The 20,621-nt window shown below is 43.0% G+C and overlaps 1 protein-coding gene across 1 annotated transcript in view; it reads right to left on the bottom strand.

Annotated features, from left to right (window-relative positions):
- Window positions 1-14,244, bottom strand: part of LOC122452981 (kynurenine/alpha-aminoadipate aminotransferase, mitochondrial-like) — a 28,730-nt gene extending 14,486 nt beyond the window's left edge. Inside the window, exons 1-7 of the mRNA XM_043486774.1 lie at window positions 13,274-14,244; window positions 13,075-13,183; window positions 12,344-12,512; window positions 11,206-11,338; window positions 7,182-7,256; window positions 1,550-1,774; window positions 433-498 (exon numbers count right to left, since the gene is read on the bottom strand). Coding sequence (XP_043342709.1) covers window positions 433-498; window positions 1,550-1,774; window positions 7,182-7,256; window positions 11,206-11,338; window positions 12,344-12,512; window positions 13,075-13,183; window positions 13,274-13,288 — 792 coding nt within the window. The 5' untranslated portion in view covers window positions 13,289-14,244. The remainder of the gene's footprint in view (window positions 1-432; window positions 499-1,549; window positions 1,775-7,181; window positions 7,257-11,205; window positions 11,339-12,343; window positions 12,513-13,074; window positions 13,184-13,273) is intronic.
- Window positions 14,245-20,621: the final 6,377 nt, after the last annotated feature.

Here is a 20,621-nt window from a genome sequence, read left to right as displayed (position 1 = left end):
CACATGGACAGTGGGGACGGATCTAGAAGTCCTTTATTGTGTAGGTGAGTTCCTTCCCTGTGTGACAGGGATGGCAGGCAGGGAGCATGATGCTAGGACCGCCCTCCTCTGCTCACAGTTACATCACTGACTGAGCACAGCCCTCCGCCTTCTCTCTGAAGACAGCTCCCAAGTCCTCTAGCCCATCAGCCACCCCTGAGAGACTGAGGCTGACACCCCAGGAGACACCCACTCCACATCCCTGGTACCATGTCTATGGAGTCAAGACGACCCTCACCTTGACTCACATGTTCCTCCACGGGCCTGGCACAGAGAGCCAGTCACTATTATAAAAGTAGGGAATTTCTAGAAAAAGAGTAAGGCTCCAGAGATGAAAACACTCAGGAGCCAGGTTAAAATCAGATTGTGTGTGGAGTTCACACCATCACTTACCTTGTTGAACTGCAAAAAATAGTAAGGATCATCTTCTATGACGAGGAAGTCATATTTTCTTGCGAGCTACAAAAAGGTTAAAGGAGCATATTTATTTCTTAAGAGTTATCTAAGATGAAAATCACTTGGAATCAGAGTTCTCTGTACTCATTCATTCATCCCATCAACTACTGAGTCTCTGCTGTCCTAGGAGGAAGACAGGAACAGCCCTAAAGGCTCTGTCCTCACAGAACTTTCATTCTGGTGGTAAAGACAGAACCTGAGCTCCTAGATAGAGGAGCTAGATAGACCAGAAGAGAATTAGGTGGGAGGTTCTGAGGGCCCAGCAGATGGCTGAAGAGGCTGATGTTTGAGAGAGAGAGACGGGGAAGCTCCAAGGGAGCTCAGGCTGACCGGAAGGACCAGTTGTGCAGATGCTGGGGGAGAAGATGTTTAGACTGAGAGAGCAGAGAGCAACGGCCCTGGAGTCAGAAAATCCTTGGTGTGTTTTAGGGACAGAAGTTTCTAGAAGGCATGGCTGTTTAAGGGACAGAGGGAAGGCTATGTGGCTGCAGCAGGAAGGATGTGAGAAACCCTAGCCTTACACAGAGACCCAGGTTCCATCATTGCATGCGGCAGGTGAAAGACTTTTGATACTGTTTGCGATGTGGGGTAAAGCAGCTGGAGGAGGCACTGTAGGTCCACACTAGAGCAGGAAGGATGTCAAGGGCTGGTGTGGAGGTCGGGGTGGGCAACTCCGAGGGGCGCACAGGTCAGGGAGGGAGTATGGCCGAGGAGATGGTGGGTTTGGGTAACGTGGGTGGTAGGAGCCACTGTATGGGCTGGAGGCGGGGGATGAGGAGAGAACAGAAGCAAGAGATGGGTGTAAGAGGTGAGTGTAACATCCCACCAAGAATAGCATCTCTTTCAATGAAAATATCAATTAAGGGGAAAGAAACATATCATAGTCCACCAGACTGTAGTAAATTCTTGAGTTTAAATTTGTGGCAACACTGGCATAGATGACTTTGTTTTATTAAAAACCATCTTCATTGAGAGCAAGGGGCTAATAAGAGAAGGAACTTGACAGCACTCTTCTAAAGAGTCAGAAAGAAACAAGAACACAAGTATGTAACACCTTCTCTGAAAATAGCTCATAGATTTCCCTTTTGCGCTCAGCTGTTAAGGAGTTCCCAGCAGGGTTGTTGCCATTTGGGACAGTGTAAAGAAATTTGGGGGTGTTTTTCTCAGGGTCCTTTGAATCTTCTGGTTTCCATTTGGAAAGTATTTCTCTGAGGGAGTCTGGAATAATCCCGTGCTCATCACTGGAAACATTAATCATGTTGCAGCCCAGGGGTTGCAGCTGTCAAATACACAGAGAAAAGCAAGTCCGAGATTGAGACCTGATTACAAAATATCAGGGCCAAGGGTTCTTACACTAAGGAGAGTGTTACCATTTACACCCTTAAACACAAACCTGCCCTCAGCTCTGTGCCCACACTGCATTATCTTCACGATTATGATTAGAACTGGTTCATAAAATAGGTGTTTGTTAAGGAATGTTTTTTGAACAAGTAAATCAATCATAGAAAGCATCTGTGATGCTAATACATGACATAGTTATAAGCAGAGGTGATACTCAAAATATTGGACAAGCGGTGTAGCGTGGGAGCAGCAGACACAGAGCCGGGTGGAGTGGGGTCGTGGCGACCCCCTGCCATGCCAGCATAGCTCTGCACTTTGGGGGTTTCAGGGTGGTCTCAGGAGAGGGGTCGGGGGGCCAGGCTGGTGCTGGGTCACCAAGGAGCATCAGGGCCATGGCTCCTCAAGGGGTGTGCAAGTATTTCAATACTGTACCGACTACAGAGGCTGAAGTTGAAAGTACTAGCCTTACTTATGGACAGAGTTTTGTGAAAGACTTGTGTTTTCATATTTTATGTTTATGTATGAAACAAAAGAAAAAAACATGAGACTTAGTAAATAAGAAGGAAAGGAAACCATCCTCAAAATGAAAACACAGCCTATGGATTGGGAGAAAATATTTAGAATAATGCATCTGACAAGGGATGAATTTCCAAATTATACAAACAACTCACACAATTCAATATCAAAAGAACACAAAAACAGAAACAACCCAGTCAAAAAATGGACAGAAGTCCTGAGTAGATATTTCTCCAAAGAAGACATACAGGTGGCCAACATGCATGTGACAAGATGCTCAACACTGCTAATTATAGAGAAAAGCTATCGAAAGTCACAGTGAGGCATATCTCACACCAGCCAGAAACTCTATGATCAAAAAGTCTGTAAACAATAGATGCGGGAGAGGGTGTAGAGAGAATGGAACCTTCCTATGTAAATCATATAGATCCTATGGAGAACTGTATGGAGGTTCTCTAACAGACTAAAAATAGAGTTACATATATGATCCAGTGATCCCACTCCTGGACATATATACAGAGAAAAGTATAATTCAAAAATATATATCCACACTTATGGATATATATCTACATTTTGACATATATATCAAAAATATATATAAATAGTTCAGCACTATTACAGTAGTCAGGATGTGGAAGCAACCTAATGTCCACTGAGAGATGAATGCATAAAGAAAATATGGTACATATATACAGTGGAATATTGTGTGTTTAATCCCCAGGTTGTGTCCGACTCTTTGTGACCCCATGGACTGCAGCACACCAGGCTTCCCTGTCCCTCAGCATCTTCTGGAGGTTGCCCAAGATCATGTTCAGAGCATCAGTGACACCATCTAACCATCTCATCCTCTGTCACCTGTTTGTGCTTCTGCCTTCAGTCTTTCCCAGCATCAGGGTCTTTACCAGTGAGTTGACTCTTCACATCAGGTGGCCAAAGTATTGGAGCTTCAGCTTCTGTATCAGTCCTTCCAGTGAGTATTCAGGGTTGATTTACTTCAAGATTGACTGGTTTGATCTCCTTGCTGTCCAAGGGCCTTTCGAACCACAGTTCGAAAGCATCACTTCTTCAGCACTCAGCACTCTCAACTATACCTGACTACTGGAAAGACCATAAACTTGACTATACAGACTTTTGTCAGCAAAGTGATGTCTTTGCTTTTAAACATACTGTCTAGGTTTTTCATTGCTTTCCTGTCAAGAAGCAATCGTCTTTAATTTCATGGCTGCGGTCACCATCTGTAGTGATTTTAGAGCCCAAGAAGAGGAAATCTGTCACTGCTTACCTTTTCCCCTTCTATTTGCCATGAAGTGATAAGGCTGCATGCTATGATCTTAGTTTATTTAATATTTAGTTTTAAACCAGCTTTTTCACTCTTGTCCTTCACCCTCATCAAGAGGTTCTTTAGTTTCTCTTCGCTTTCTGCCATTGGAGTGGTGTCATCCACGTATCTGGGATTGTTGATACTTCTCCTGGCAATCTTGATTCCAGCTGGTAACTCATCCTGGCCAGCATTTCTCATGACGGGCTCTGCATAGAAGTTAAATCAACAAGATGACAACAAACAGCCTTGTTGGACTCCTTTCTCAATCCTGAACCGCTCAGTTGCTACATACAAGGTTCTGTTGCTTCTTGGCCAGCATACAGATTTCTCAGGAGACAGGTAAGATGGTCTGGTATTCCCATTTCTTTAAGAGTTTTCCACAGTTGGTTGTGATCCACGCAGTCAAAGGCTTTAGCGTAGTCAATGAAACAGAGGTAGATGTTTTTCTGGAATTCCTTTGCTTTCTCTATGATCCAGGCAATATTGGCAGTTTGATCTCTGTTCCTCTGTCTTTTCTAAACCCAGTTTGAAAATCTTGAAGTTCTTGGTTCACATAATGCTGAAGCCTAGCTTGCAGGATTTTGAGCATAACCTTACTAGCATGGGAGATGAGTGCAGTTGTCTGGCTTGAACCTTGTTTAATACTGCCCTTCTTGGGAATTGGGATGGAGATTGAGCTTTTCCAGTCCTGTGGCCATGGCTAGGATTTCCAGATTTGCTGACATATTGAGTGCATAACTTTAATAGCATCATCTTTTAGAATTTTAAGTAACTCTGCTGGAATTCCATCACCTCCACTAGCTTTATTGGTAGCACTGCTTTCCTAAGGCCCACTTGACTTCAAATTCCAGAATGTCTGGCTCTGGGTGAGTGACCATACTATCATAGTTATCTGGGTCATTAAGATCTTTTATGCGCAGTTCTTCTGTTTATTCTTTCCATCTCTTCTTGATATCTTCTGCTTCTACTACATCTTTAGTCTGTCCTTTATTGTGCCCTTCTTTGGATTAGATATTCCTTTGATATCTCCAATTTTCTTGAAGATATCTCTAATCTTTCCCCTTCTGTTGTTTTTCTCTATTTCTTTGCATTGTTCATTGAAGAAGGCCTACTTCTATATTACTCAGCTATAAAAAAGAATGAAATGATGCCATTTGTAGTAACATGGAGGGGTCTAGAGATTATCATAGTAGGTGAAGTAAATCAAAGAAAGACAAATATATGATATCACTTATATACGTAATCTAAAAATGATACAAATGAACTATTTTGAACTATTTTACACAACAAATAGACTTACAGACGTATTGTAACAGCTTATGATTGTTAAAGGGGAAATGTGGGTAGGGATGCAGTAGGAATTTGGGTTTAACATATATGTACTACAATATATAAAATCAGCAGCAATTTCCTACTGTATAGCATAGGTAACTATATTCAATGTCTTATAATAACCTATAATGGAAAAGAATCTGAAAAGAACAAATATGTATTGTGATAGATATATATATATGCATATATACATATATCTGAATCACTTTCCTGTACACTTAAAACTAAAATGACATTTTTAATAAACTATATTTCAATAAAATTAAAATAATAATAATTGAGATTAGCTTCTCAGAAAAATAGTTTTCAAGGGATAAGCAGACATAGTTAGTAGAGGTCAAACGTATACTTATGCACTGAGAAAAGTCTAGACCATATTTGCAGCAAGTTTAAAAGATCTTAGACTTTCGAAGCACATCTGCATGAATAAAAGAAGCTGATGTTGGGCGATGAGATAAATACACATGGAACTTCAGCCTCGTCCCTCAGAGCCAGTGCGGATCTGTGTTTTGGCATGTGACAATGTGTGTGCATCCAGCTATTTACATAGATGCAAGGTTTACATGTATAGGCATTGTCTAATCTAATGCCTTATGAGTTTAGGAAAGTAGTTAATAATTAGTCTCCAATCACAAAGAAAAGGCAATTATTTTACTTAGGTTTTTAAAGGGCTTCCCTCGAGGGCTTCCCTGGTGACTCAGATGGTAAAGAATCTGCCTGCAATGCAGGAGACCCCGGTTCGATCCCTGGGTTAGGAAGATCAGTCCAGTATTCTTGCCTGGAGAACCTCCATTGACAGAGGAGCCTGGTAAGCTACAGTCCATGGGGTCGCAAAGAGTCAGACATGACTGCGTGACTAAGCACAGTCATGTGGTGGCTTGGCCAGTAAAGAATCTGTCTGCAGTGCAGGAGACACAGGTTCAGTCTCTGGGTCAGGAGGATGCCCTGGAGGAGGCAGTGGCAACCAATTCTAGCATTCTTGCTTGGAGAACCCCATAAACAGAGGAGCCCGGGGAGCTACAGTCTATAGGGTCACAAAGAGTCGGACATGACTGAGCAACTAACACTTTCACTTTAAAGTTATGGTAAAATATATATTACTAAAAAATGTGCCCCTTAAAGCACGTGATTCAGTGGTAATAATTATGTTCACAGTGTGTGCAGCTCTCATCGCTATCAATTCCAGGATCTTTTCATTCTCCAAAGAGAAACCCTGTGCCCAGTAAGGAAGAAATCCCCATTTCCCCCTTCCCAGTCCTTGGTAAATTCTAATCCACTTTCAGTCTCTATGAATTTGCCTGTTTTAGATATTTTGTATAAGAGGAATCATACAATTTTTGTCTTTTTGTATCTGGCTGCTTTCTTGGAGCTCCTGCAGTGATGGGCCTGCTTTTTTCCTCAGAGAGTGGGTAAGACTGATGGTTAGAAAGTTGTTATATTGAGTTGAAATTGCTTCCCTGTCGTTTCCACACTTTGGTTCCAGTTCTGTCAACCTAAGGGCACACACAGACAAATCTAACTCCTCTGTGACACGGCTAACTTTAATGTAGTTGAGGACAATCCTCATGTTCCCATGGATCTTCTCTTTCTGTGGAAAAGAGCAGAGTTCCTAAAAGCATTCAATGTATGGTCTCATTTCTAATTCTTTGTTACTCTGGTTGCTTCTCTCTGACCGTGCTCCAGGCTGTGTTCACATCAACCCAGGAATATTGTGCCCCAGACAGTGCTGAGTTCTGACCAGGGCCCGGCAGAGCAGGTGACCACTTCCTCATTCTGGGTCTAGAGTCTTATAATAAACACTGGATGTGAAAGTCCTGCTCATACTGACAGGTTTAGTTATATTACATCGACATGATTTGTCTTAGACATGTGGTAATATAGACGATAATGAAAAATGTCTTTGTAAATTAAGGTGCTTTTCAAGTGAAATACTAAGAAAATGGGACATGATTTTGCCCGACTGAATTTTAGCACATCTACATTTATATTTTGTCAAAAAATATATATATAAATCAGAAGGTATGTTTAGCATATATTCCTTATACTAAAACTTCTATTCTTTACAAAAGAAAGATGCTATTTTATTTTTTAGTGGGCAGATAATTCTAAAGGTGCGGTGGTTTCTCCTTCTTTATTATAAGAAAGAGACTTGCCTTTTGTAAGAATATGTACTCACAGCATGAATTGTTCCTGAATAAACAGGTTCATTTACAAGGATATTATCTCCAGGATTATCGATCATTTCAAACACCTGACAAAAGAAACACAGGTTAGCTTGGAAAATATAGTTTCAAGTCTTAGAACACCCCCTCCAATTTTCTTTTTTGGAGCTCACTAGGGTTCTAGAGTGGGTGTCCCTGATAGCTCAGTTGATAAAGAATCCACTGCAATGCAGGAGATCCCTATTTGATTCCTGAGTCAGGAAGATCCCCTGGAGAAGGGATAGGCTACCCACTCCAGTATTCTTGGGTTTCCCTTGTGACTCAGCTGGTAAAGAATCTGCCTGCAATATGGGAGATCCCTGGGTTTGATCCCTGGGTTTGGAAGATCTTCTGGAGAAGGGAAAGGCTACCCACTCCAGTATTTTGGCCTGGAGAATTCCATGGACTGTATAGTCCATGGGGTTGCAAAGAGTTGGACACGACTGAGCGACTTTCACTTTCACTTTCAGGGTTCCAGAGTGGGAGTTGGCAAGTTTTCCATAAATGCCAGATGGGACGTGTTCTGTGGGCCTGGGGTCTGTGCTGCCCCTACTCATCTCTGCCTCTGTGGTGAGAGCACAGCCACAGGCGACGTGCAAGCCGATGGCGTGGCTGAGCTCCAGCAACGCGCTACTTAAGGATCAGACAAGGGCTGGTTTTGTTCTCAAGCCACAGTTTCCCAACCTCGGTTCTAGGTTGAAAAAAAATAACCAGTTTGGCTCCCAGAGTGTTTTTATGCCTTCTTTGAAAAAATTTTAAATCTTTGATATAAGCCAGGCCTGTGTAATGTATGGAGAGAAAGCGAAGATTATATGGATGGTTTTACCCTCCTGAAGGTGCTAGTGTGCTGAGCTAGACACTGCTCAGATAAATACACATGTAGCATCAGCGATACGCACTACTGTGTGATGCCAGTGTTCTAAGTGCGCATCACTCAGCAGACCTGGGGTATTCAGGGAAGGCTTCCTTGAGGAAGTGAAGAGTTGGGGAAGAGGTGACAATAGGTACACATTTGAGAAACTGAAAGATTCCTGTGGCTTGAGGTGGAGTGTGAAGAGGAGAGTGGAGGGAGGTCAGAAGAAAGTGGAGGGGACAGCATCCCATGGAGGCCTTTGGACAAGTGAGCCAGGGAGAGTTTTAAGTAGAGGGCGGGACCCTGGAGTCATGAGATCAGACAAGTGTAAGAGAAGGTCATGCTGGCTGCAAAATCAAAGTATGAAAGAAAAATGAGAATCCAGGTGGAGTCTGGGAAGATTTTAGGCTCATTTGGGAGGTTTTTGCTGCAGTCCCAGGCAAAGGCAAGGGTGGTCTGGATGAGGTGGTGGAGCTGAAGAGAACTGAGGGGCATTTAGGAAACCAGAAGCAAGGGACGTGACTGTGGGCTGAGGGGAAGTGTAGAAGGAGGGGGTAAGGAGGGACCTCTGGATTTCTGGCTGTACAGTAAGGAGGTGATGGGAGGGGTGTCATTCACTGGAAAACACCCCGAATGTTGTCTGTTTCTGAGGGAGAAGCAGGTGAGTGTTTTGGTGTGAGGTGCCACTGAAGCAGCCTGGGATGAGGCCAGTGGGGGCGGTGGACACGTGGATGTGGAGGGCGCCTGGTGATGGAGGCGTGGGCCTGATCCCCTGGTGTGATGCCCAGGGGCGGTGTGTGCAGGAAGGGGAAGAGGCCTGAGGCCCAGTCTTGCGGGGCTCCTGTGAACCATGGACACTGCAGGGCGGGCAGGGCAAGGACGGGGGACTGTTCCAGAAAGGATGGTTTCAGCAAGGGCGTGGGAGACTCGGAGGTCAAGGGAGACCAGGCCTGCAAATCAGAGCGGATCTTGAGGACAGTGTGATGCCTCAGGACATCAGTAGAGCCAGACAGAGATGTTCCTGCCTGAATCAGAGGGGTCCTTTCCTGTCAGGGGACGTTTGATTGTAAGGAATCCAATATGTTGCCACTTCTCAAGGATTCTCTGTTCCTTATCAGTTCCTATTCTGGGAACGAGTGACACAGCACGCTGTTCCCAGGACTGAGGTCATAGGATGAGACATGTATGAATCCCCTTCAGTGACTCTTTTCAGCATCCGTGACCTTGTATGTATTAGACTATCCATATTGTGGCTATTGATAAAATTTCTTCCTGTGTAATAGCTGAGTAATCATCTTACTAAAGATACATAAGCCTGCATTTCTGCTAATAAAGCACCCTTGCTCCATCAGAGCTTGGGTCCCCATGTCTGTCTGTCTTTCTTTCTCTCTCTCTTTCACTTTCTTATTGTCAACTCCAGACCACCAGGTTCCGGTCTATTAAAGGACCCCAACACGTTCCAACTAATCTTACCCAAGGCACAGAACCATCCTTTCCTACCCTGGGATGTTTCATCATCCCCAGGTCAAGCCTCTCCTCTGTATCATTTTAACAACCTAGAGCTCTTGACAAACATCACGGCCAGTATCCATTGAGACAGAAGATCTGACTTTTCTTTCCTGATTTGGCCTAGGATATTCCATTTACTATTTCTTATGAGCTTTAGGCGTTTTATGACAAACACAGTTTCCTCTGACAAGTTAGTTGATTTACATTTTACAGGCCCTCCTAGGACCAATCAAATCCATGTATAGTCCATGGATCAGATGAAAACCTCATGACCAACATTTCCTATGCTGGTAAGGGGACATGACAAAGTCCAAAATCCTAAATGAGGAGTGAGTGCTGTTTATTATTTGAGATTTGTGCACCTAAAATTATATTTATCCTGGAGGGCAAAGTGCAAGAAATGTTAAACCAGATTCCCAGGAGGTTTTGGCAATAGTATGGCTATAAGCCAGGGAGTTACTAACGTTTTTGGCCATATATGCTGTCTTCCTCTTTGATAGGACTAATGTTGAGACAGACAAAGAAGAAACTTTCCAGAGCTTGTTTCTGGGGGAAAAAAAGGCTCATGGTGTACCTTTCTAGGAAAGGTATTTGACTGAAAAGAACTTTTTTCCTACTGGTCTGGAGCATCACAAATATTTCTCTTCAAAAAAAGAGAAAAACTCAAACAGCACTTAATCCTTGTCTTTTTCCTAATTAAGTAGAAAAAGAGGGAGGGAAATGATAAATTGTTATTACTTTAATATGTTATTATGTAATAATAATTTAATTGAAATTTATTAAAAGTAACCAGATTGTAGGTTTCACATTTACATAAGAAAGAAGAGCAAGGAAACTACTCTGATTTGATAGAAACAAGAGTCATACTTAATATCGATGCAAAGAGTGAATATAGAAACTCCTTATCCCTGACTAATTATTCAAGAAAAAGAAAAATAAATGATAAATGAAACTAACTGTATATGTAGTCTCTTTATCAGGGTAACGCCCAGTGGTTCTGTGGCTCTGTGGACTTCCTGGAAACCAAGAGAGAGGCAGAGAGAGAGAGAGAGAGAGACAGAGAGAGAGAGACAGAGAGAGAGGACGCCAGCCCAGGGGAGAAGTCAGCCACAGCCACAGACGCATCCTTAGATCTGGAGAAGCGTGGCCGAGAGGGAGACAGAGAGAGAAGACGCCAGCCCAGGAGAGAAGTCAGCCACAGCCGCAGACGCATCCTCAGATCTGGAGAAGCGCGGCCGAGAGGGAGATTGGGCGCAGGAGGCCGCTGGTAGAGACAATGACAGCAGCAGACACGCAAAGGGATGAGGCCTCATCTCAGGAGGGTCACGACACACCCTCGAAGAATTTAAAAGTCATACGAATATAACCACAGTCTAACTCAAATTAGCCTGCATCTCTGAGCCACATGAAACTGATCGGAGCTCACTAAGCTGCAGGGAAGCTTGTCCTAAGGACTCAGTGCTCTGGGCTCTCTGTTTAAGAGGAATCATGTTGGTGAATGTCTTCAGGTTCCCTTTATGATTCTGTTGAAGATTTCCTAACCCACAAAACATGCTGCTCTGTGGTTAAGGGAGAGATGGCAATATGGGTGCACGTGTTAGATTCTTTCCATGGGTGCCCTTCCCCTCCAGACTTACCTTAGAGAGGCCTTCTAGGCTGCCACATGTGACGCATATGTCCATCTGCCCTTGGCTGGGTGCATAATGGATGGTGGGCGGATTATGCAATTTTACTTGTAACTGTTTTAGCCAGGATAACAGCTCTGGGAGTCTAAAGCATAAAATGCATTTAAAAATTGACAGTAGTGAAAATCATGATAGTAGTAGACAGCAACTAAATGGTGGCTTCATACCAGGCACTTTACACATTTGAGTTAAAAATCTTCAAATGCTTTTTGACAATATTAATATCTTTACTTAAAAGACAAGGTAACAGACTTAGAGATTAAGAAATCCACATAAAGTTAATTGGTTGGTGTAAAAAAGTTAAGATTTGAATCCACAGCTTTCTTATTCCAAAGCCTGTACTTTTTCTTTTATGTTAGGCACTCCCTGTATAATTGATTTTTCTTCTCTTTTTGTTTCATTTTCCTTAGGGAGATTTTTAGAAGCCCAGGTTAAGTTTTTTGTATCATGAAAAGAAGAATCTAGGTGTACATTGTATACAATGCAATTCTTATTCACCCAACATGCATTGTTCTTTAATCACAGAGGAAGGGCTTTAATAAGGTATAATTGATACTCTGTAGGTTACCCTTCATTGCTGGAAGTAGACCAGCTAAGTAAACCCTTTGAATGTTTCTTCCATTTGCCTTTTTGAAACTAAACACATTTGAACTTCAGGGAACATATTTGCATTAGCTGCCTGTTTAGAATGGGAACATAATTAGTGAAAAATTCCCCCAGGAAATAAAATGGCTGATTCCTGGATCATCTTTTTCCTCCTTTTTCCTATCCTGCTTCTTCAGTTAGCTTATCTTCTCTCTTTTTACCCCATTTCCTTGCCCCGCCCCCCTGCCCCCAGTCTCAGCTCAAATGATACCTCCTTCAAAAGCCTTTTCTCCCTCTCCTAGTTATGTATGGTTTAAAAGCAATTAGTAAGGGTGTTAGGCTGTCAGTATCCTTGCTGCTTTTAATTTCTCTTTAACAGCTCTTCCTGAAACCTGCCTACCTATTGACTATCCAATTAAAAAGACACAAGTAACATTGTCAGCTGACTGCAGAACATTGCTCATGAACATGAATGAAGTAAGTTAAATTATCTACTGATCAGGACCCAGCACTCTGAGAATACTGCAGTGCTTTCTTCATCAACTCTTCATCAAATTGGATAACTTTCCCGTTTTCTATGGTGATAACTGCAGTCTTGAAAGGGAACATGTTGGGGTTTGGTAATCCAGTTGCCAAGGAGATGACAGATTTTGGGGCCTTGTCCAATTTCTCATTTTAAACAACATGGAAGAGAAGAAGAAACACTTTCATAAACAGAGATGGTCAGTATGTTGCATTAAAGGCAATACAACTTTACAATGTAACAATGTCTAGTGATAGAATGCTAGTCTGAAAGAAACATAGAAGATGAATTTTTCTGGGCTGACCTCACTGGTGGAGGAGCTAAGGAATAAACAGGTGCAACTAAGAAGGCCGACTGATCAGGCAGCAAGCCCAGGCCACAGTAACAGAAAACCTTCCTCCACAGGGCCCCTGCCGGCTCGCCAGGCTCCCTGCACCCCTTTCTGTCCTGTGTACCTGCCCTCCCCACTCTGCACATGTCTGCAGGCTGTGCCGAACCCCACCTCCTTGCCCAGAAGAGCCCCCTGGGTCCTAACCAGGACATGCCCACCGTGGCCTGGTCTCTCTCTGTTGCTGATTTACTGCCCTCATGCCTATTTCAGCCTGACTTCCGTGTCAAGTCTGCACAGAGCCGGGGTTACCCAGCCTGGAGCTGCTTTGTGGGATCCCCCCTCCACTTCCATCCTGGGGGAGAGGGACGCAGCTTGGACTCACACATGACTCTGATGGAATAAGGTTTTCTGGCCGCACTCTTGGCTGTGATGAACCGTGTATAATTCATTCTGGATTCCAAGTACCAAGCCCCTCCTTCGGTGGTTGAAGACTAGGAAAACAAACCAAGGATCCATGTCAGTCCTGCCGCCTAATTTTCGCCCAGGAAAGATCTCTGCTGCTGCTGGTCAGTCCCACTCACAGGGTCAGGCTTCATGTCCCCATCTGCCCATCAGAGCGGCTACTGGAATGCAGGGGACCTGAGGCTATGCTTGGAAAATCAAGGCAGAGAATGGCCAGTGTTGTGGGAAAGGGTAGGTAAGGGCTAATCTAGGGACAGCTCACCTGAGGATCAGAACCTGAAAACTGAAGAGATTGGTTGCTAGGAAGTCAAAGAGACCGGACTTTGAAATTGTCATGAGCAACCGCAGGAGGAATTCTCCTGAGGGTGTAGTGTTGTGGGAAAGGGTAGATAAGGGCTAATCTAGGGACAGCTCACCTGAGCATCAGAAGCTGAAAACTGAAGAGATGATTGGTTGCTAGGAAGTCAAAGAGACCAGACTTTGAAATTGTCCTGAGCAACCACAGGAGGAATTCTCCTGAGGGTGTGGAATGAGTGATCAAGGTTTGCAGCTCAGGCTGCCTTTTAAAGGCTTGGCTTAGGAGTCCCGGGGACAGAATGAATTAAAGGGCCAAGAGTTCTGGACCCAGTCATTCTCTAAACATTTGTTGAGTGCTTCCTCTGTGCTGAGAGCTGTATCATGTTTATAGTGATGATGGAGAAAAACGAACAGGTCTGGAGGCTGGAAGTACAGGATGAAAGCATCGGTAGGGGTGGTTCTCTCTGAGACCTGTGGCCCAGAATCTGTTCCAGGCCTCTCTCCTAGATGCTGGTGGTGTGTGGTAATTTTCAACAGTCCTTGTCTTGTGACTGCATCACCGTGATGTTGGCCTTCATCTTCACATGGCGTCTCCCTGTTGTGTGCACGCCCCTGTTGTCAAACTTCTTATAAGGACACCAGTCTAATTAGACCAGGGCTCACCTTCGTCGCCTCGTGTTAACTTGGTTACCTCCATAGAGACCCTGTTCAAAGAAGGTCACACTCCTAGGTACTAGCAGATAAGCCTCCAAAATATCTTTTATTTTTAAAATTGAAAATAGTTAATTTACAGTGTTGTGTAGTTTCAGGTATATAACAAAGTGATTCAGTTAAACATATATATTCTTCTTCAGATTGTTTTTCATTGTTATTTTTTTAATATTATTTTATTTTATTTTTTAAAGTTTATTTATTTTAATTGGAGGCTGATTACTTTACAATATTGTAGTGGTTTTGCCATACATTGACATGAATCAGCCATGGGTGTACATGTGTTCCCCATCCTGAACCCCCCTCCCACCTCCCTCCCCATCTCATCCCTCAGGGTCATCCCAGTGCACCAGCCCTGAGCACCCTGTCTCATGCATCAAACCTGGACTGGTGATCTGTTTCACATATGATAATATACACCCTTCAATGCTATTTTCTCAAATCATCCCACCCTCACCTTCTCCCACAGAGTCCAAAACACTGTTCTTTACGTCTGGGTCTCTTTTACTGTCTCGCATATAGGGTCACCGTTACTGTCTTTCTAAATTCCATATATATGCGTTAGTATACTGTATTGGTGTTTTTCTTTCTGGCTTACTTCACTCTGTATAATAGGCTCCAGTTTCATCCACCTCGTTAGAACTGATTCGAATGCATTCTTTGTAATGGCTGAGTAATATTCCATGGTGTATATGTACCACGGCTTTCATTATATGTTATTAAAAAATATTGAGTATAGATCCCTGTGCTATACAGTTGAAACTTTATATATAATAGTGTGTGTATTTTAATCCAAACACCTAATTTATCCCCATGCTGTCTGCTTTAGTAACCATAAGTTTCTTTACTATGTCTGTGAATCTACTTCTGTTTTGTAAATAAATTTATCTGTATAATTTTTTAAGACTCCACATGTAAGTGGTATTATATGATATTTGTCTTTTGCTGTCTCACTTATTTCACTTAGTATGATAATCCTCTGTCCACCCATGTTACTGCAAATGGAATTTTTTCATTCTTCTTTATTGCTGAGTAGTATTCCATTGAATGTGTGTGTATACATGCACACACACACACATATGATCTTCATCCATTCATCTGTCAATGTACATTTATGTTGCTTCAGTGTTTTGGTCATTGTAAATTTTGCTGCTGTGAATGTTAGGGTACACATATCTTTTAAAATTAAGTTTTCACTAGATATATATCCAGGAGTGGATTTTGTAGATCATCTGGTGGGTCTATTTTTAGTTTCTTAAGAAATCCCCGTACTGTTCATCATAGTGACTCTGCACCGATTTACATTCCTAACATCAGTGTAGAAGGGTTCCCTTTTCTCTGCATACTCTCAAGCATTTATTGTTTGTAGCCTTTTTTTTTTTCAGTGGGTTTTGTCATACATTGATATGAATCAGCCATAGATTTACACGTATTCCCCATCCCGATCCCCCCTCCCACCTCCCTCTCCACCCGATTCCTCCGGGTCTTCCCAGTGCACCAGGCCCGAGCACCTGTCTCATGCATCCCACCTGGGCTGGTGATCTGTTTCACCATAGATAGTATACATGCTGTTCCTTTGAAATATCCCACCCTCACATTCTCCCACAGAGTGCAAAAGTCTGTTCTGTATTTGTGTCTCTTTTTCTGTTTTGCATATAGGGTTATCGTTACCATCTTTCTAAATTCCATATATATGTGTTAGTATGCTGTAATGTTCTTTATCTTTCTGTGTAGCCTTTTTTTTATGGTGGCTATTCTGACTGTGAGGTGATAACTCATGGTAGTTTTGACTTGCCTTTATCTAATAATTCGTGTTGTTGAGCATATTCTCATATGCCTTGCATTTGCTCTTTCGTACAGTGTTAGAGAACACTGTTGTCATTCTTTAACATGTAGCGGTTCAGTTTTTGCCACGTCACTTACGGAAGAGACTGTCTCTTCTCTGTTGTATACTCTTGCCTCCTTTGCCATAGACCAGGTGACTGCAGGTTTCTGCGCCTGCTTCTGGGATTTCTGTCCTGTTCATGGATCTGTGTCTTTTTTCTGCCAGTTCCGTACTTTTTTTTTTGATGACTATAGCTTTCCAGTATAATGTCAGGGAGGCTGAGTCCTCCAGCTCAGTTCTTTCCTATGATTCTCTTGTCTATTCAGAGTCTTTGTGTTTGCACATAAGTTTAAATTTTTTAATTCTAGTTCTGTGACTATGCCATTGGTATTTTGATAGCGATTGCCTTGAATCTGTAGATTATCTTGGGTGGTGTGGTCATTTTAACATTAATGCTTCCAGTTCAAGAATCTGGTATATCTTTCTGTTCGTCATGTCTTCAGTTCCCTTCATCAGTGTCTTATAGTTTTTGGAATAGAGCTCTTTTGCTTCTTTAGCAGGTTTATTCATCGATATCTTATTCTTTTTGCTGATAGTGGTAAATGAGATTGTTTCCTTAATTGCTGTTTCCAGTGTTTTGCTATCAGTGTATAGTGATGCAACAGATTTTTGGATATTAATTTTGTATATATCAACCCTGCCAAATTCATGGATGGGCTCTAGGAGTTGTCTGGTAACATCTTTAGGATTTTCTGTGTATAGTATCATGTGTGTGTGCACGCATGCTAAATCACTTCAGTTGTGTCCAACTCTCTGTGACCCTGTGGACTGCAGCCCACCAGGCTCCTCTGTCCCTGGGATTCTCCAGGCGAGAATACCGGAGTGGGTCGCTATGCTCTCCTCCAGGGGATCTTCCTGACCCATGTATTGAAGATGTGTCTCTTAAGTCTCCTGCATTGGCAGGTGGGTTCTTTACCACTAGTGCCGTCTGGGAAGCCCCATATAGTATCATACAAGTGCTAAATGTTGATAAAGAAGAATCTGATTCATAGTGTAGATTGGTCCCAACCTGTACTTACCAACCTCAAATGGTTCTGTGTTACTCCTTAGGGACGCTGCACTACTCCTTTGTTCTCGATAATAAACATTCAAATCCAGTCATATGCAAACAATGGCAGTTTTACTTTTTCTTTTCCAATTTGGATTCGTTTTATTTCTTTTTCTTCTCTAATTATCATTGCTAGGACTTCCAAAACTGTGTTGAATAATTGTGGCAAGAGTGGGCATCTTTGTTTTTTCCCTGGTCTTAGAGGAAATTATTTTAAATTTTCAGTGTTCAGTATGATGTTAGTTATTACTGATTTCTTTCTGGATGATCCGTGCATTGATATAAGTGAGGTGTTAAAGTTCCCTGCTATTATTGTGTCACTGTTGATTTCTCCTTTTGTAGCTTTAGCATTTGCTTTATATATTGAGGTGCTCCTAAGTGGGGTGCATATATATTTACAATTGTTATATCTTTTTCTTGGATTGATTCATTGATCATAATGTACTGTCCTTCATTTTCTCTTGTACCGGTCTTTATTTTTAAAGTCTATTTTGTCTGATATGAATATTGCTACTCCAACTTTTTTTTGATTTCTGTTTGTATGGAATACCATTTTCCTTCCTCTCACTTTCAGACTGTATGTGTCTCTTGATTGGAAATGGGTCTCTTGTAGATAACACATATATGGTTCTTGTTTTTAGGTTGTCATGAATTTTTTTTTCCACACAGCATGTGGGATCTTTGTTCCCTGACCTGGAATCAAACAGCAAGCATGGAGTCTTAAACCCCTGGACCACCAGTGAAGTTCCTATGGGTCTTGTTTTTGTACCGTTTATCCGGTCTATGTCTTTTGGCTGGAGCATTTAATACATTTAGAGTAATTATAGATATATTGCATTTTGTTAATTGTTTGGGTTTGTTTTTGTAGGTCTTTTTTCTTCTCTTCCTCTTTTGTTCTTTTCTCCTGTGATTTGACAGTTAACTTTAGTGTTGTCTATGGATTCCTTTCTCTTGTGTGTGTGTATCTATTGTAGGGGGCTTTCCAGATGGCACTAGTGGTAAAGTACCTGCCTGCCAATGCAGGAGACATAACAAACGTGGGTTCAATCCCTGGGTCTGGAAGATCCCCTGGAGGAGGACCTGGCAACCCATTTCAGTATTCTTGCCTGGAGAATCTCATGGACAGAGGAGCCTGGCAGGCTACAGTTCATAGAGTCACAAACAGTTGGACATGACTGAAGCGACTTGGCATGCATGCTCACATCTATCGTAGATATTAGGTTTGTGGTTGCCATGAGGTTTTGATATAGCAGTCTATATATAAGCAAGATTGTTTTATTTTTTAATGTATTGATTTTTTGTTTCCCTTTATTTTATTTAAACTTATTTTTAATTGGAGGATAAGTGCTTTATTTACAATGTTATATGGGTTTCTGCTGTAAAACAGTGTGAATCAACTATGAGTATAAATATATCCCTGCACTTTTTAACCTCTCTCCCTCCCACACCATCCCATCTCAAGACTGTTGTAAGTTTCTGGTCTTTTAACCTTGGCTGTACCACCTGCCACCCAGTATACAGACACATGTGTGGAAATAGGAAAATCTTGTTGCAGGTATAGGAGGGCTTATCTACTTATTTTCCTAGAGAATTAGGAGGTCCAATGCTTAAGGAGGGGATGTGGAGGAGTGGGCATTTGATGTGAAACGACAGGATTTGAATGTTTAATGTGGCAAATAGAGCAGTGGTGTAGCACCCCTGAACAGTGACACAGGCCCATTTGAGGGTGGTAACTGCAGGTCGGGACCAGTCTACACTATGAATTAGATGCTTCTTTATCAATATTTAACACTTGGGGTGCAAACACAGATGAGAAGGGGGTAGCTGTATCTATCCAGGATCAAGGTTTTGCATGTGGAGGCCATGAGAGATCTGTGGCAAACATTAGGAAGAGAGGAGTTGAGCTTGTACCTAAAAGGGTGCAGGTGAAGGGACACAATGAAACAGCTGATGGATAATGTGAAGGTAGGGGCCTCTGTGGGCTTCCCTGGTACCTCAGCTGGTAAAGAATCTGCCTGCAATATAGGAGACCCTAGTTCAATTCCTGGGTGGGGAAAATCCCCCTGTAGAAGGGATAGGCTACCTACTCCAGTATTCTTGGGCTTCACTGCTGGCTCAGATGGTTAAGAATCCACTGCAATGTGGGAGACCTGGGTTCAATCCATGGGTTGGGAAGATCCCCTGGAGGAGGGCATGGAAACCCACTCCAGTATTCTTTCCTGGGAAATCCTATGGACAGAGGAGCCTGGCGGGCTACAGTCCATGGGGTCACAAAGAGTTGGACATGACTGAGCGACTAGGCACAGCACAGCACAGAGGCTTCTGTAGATGGGAGGGTGGGAACTTGGTATGGGGAAAATATTCTGAGCTGGGTGCCTTGGCAGTGAAGGAGGCTGGCCTATAATAGTGTCAGCAAAGGCAGATGCAGAGTGTGCCCAGAGACAGGATATAGAGTGGGATCAAATTGCCTGAGTCTCCAGGGAGCAGGAGCTGCTGGAGAAAGTGTACGAGTGATGGTGTGGACGTGGTTTTGGGAGAAATGAAGATGCCAACCTCATTTCTCAAGTGCAAGGTAAGTGGGATGTAGGAGGAGGGGCAGTTGTTGCCTAAGGAAGCTACAGGAGTAGGCATCTGCAGTGGTACCCAGGCCTCAGCAAAGCCAGAGCCTGGTGAGGCCAGGGAGCGTGGAGCAGAGTTTAAAGACAAAAGTAGTTATGATGACCCAGTCATTACAGGGGCTTGGGAGGCAGAAAAGAAGTGAGTTGCTCAAGGAAGTTGTCACACAGGTTATTTGTGTGATGAGAGTGTGTACATAACTGAAAGGCTTTATGTTAGAATAGGAACCAAGGAAAACAGGGATGTGTGTCCTGGTTGTTATGCCAGCTGTTCCTGGGAGCACTGTTTCTCAGATCCTGTTCCATGGACCATTTGCGTCAGAAGCACCTTAAGGGCTTATTAAAAATTCAGATTCCTGGGCTCTGCCTCTTACCAAGTAAATTAGAATCTGCCAGGAGGAGTGGGGTGAGAGGGTTGGGGGAGTGGGTAGTATGACAGGAAAACTCTCGGAACCCTTTACAAGTGAAGTAAGAAAGCCAAGGCTCATGAGGAGGGTGGGCACATACTTCACTAGAGGATGCCTGCAGTGCTGGATGGGGGCCCAGAGCAGGATGGTCAGAGGTGGTGAGCCCAACAGGGATTCGTCCATCCTGGTGTTCAGCGGCTGTGGATTGGCCTGCCATAGTGTACTGATTGGGCAAGACTAGGGTTTTAAGTCACACGAGGCTGAGCTTCCTATAGATGAGAATGAGGCTGTCCCTAAAGCTAAAAATGACCCCAAAACTTTGAGATCTGCCCTAGGTATTGTCAATGGGCAGGGAAAGGGGAGCCCACAGAGTCTGTTTGTTGGCAGTGAAGAGAAAATTAACCTGCTTCCAGGATTTCCCTGGCAGTCCTGTGGTTGGAACTGCACTTCCACTGTGAGGAGCATGGGTTCAATCCCCAGTCTGGAAACTGGGATCCTGCATGC

This window comes from Cervus canadensis, chromosome 14 (genome assembly GCF_019320065.1).
Source record: "Cervus canadensis isolate Bull #8, Minnesota chromosome 14, ASM1932006v1, whole genome shotgun sequence".
Classification (NCBI taxonomy): domain Eukaryota; kingdom Metazoa; phylum Chordata; class Mammalia; order Artiodactyla; family Cervidae; genus Cervus; species Cervus canadensis.
The sequence above is the reverse complement of the archived record's forward strand: the minus strand, read 5'-3'. Positions and strand labels throughout refer to the sequence as shown.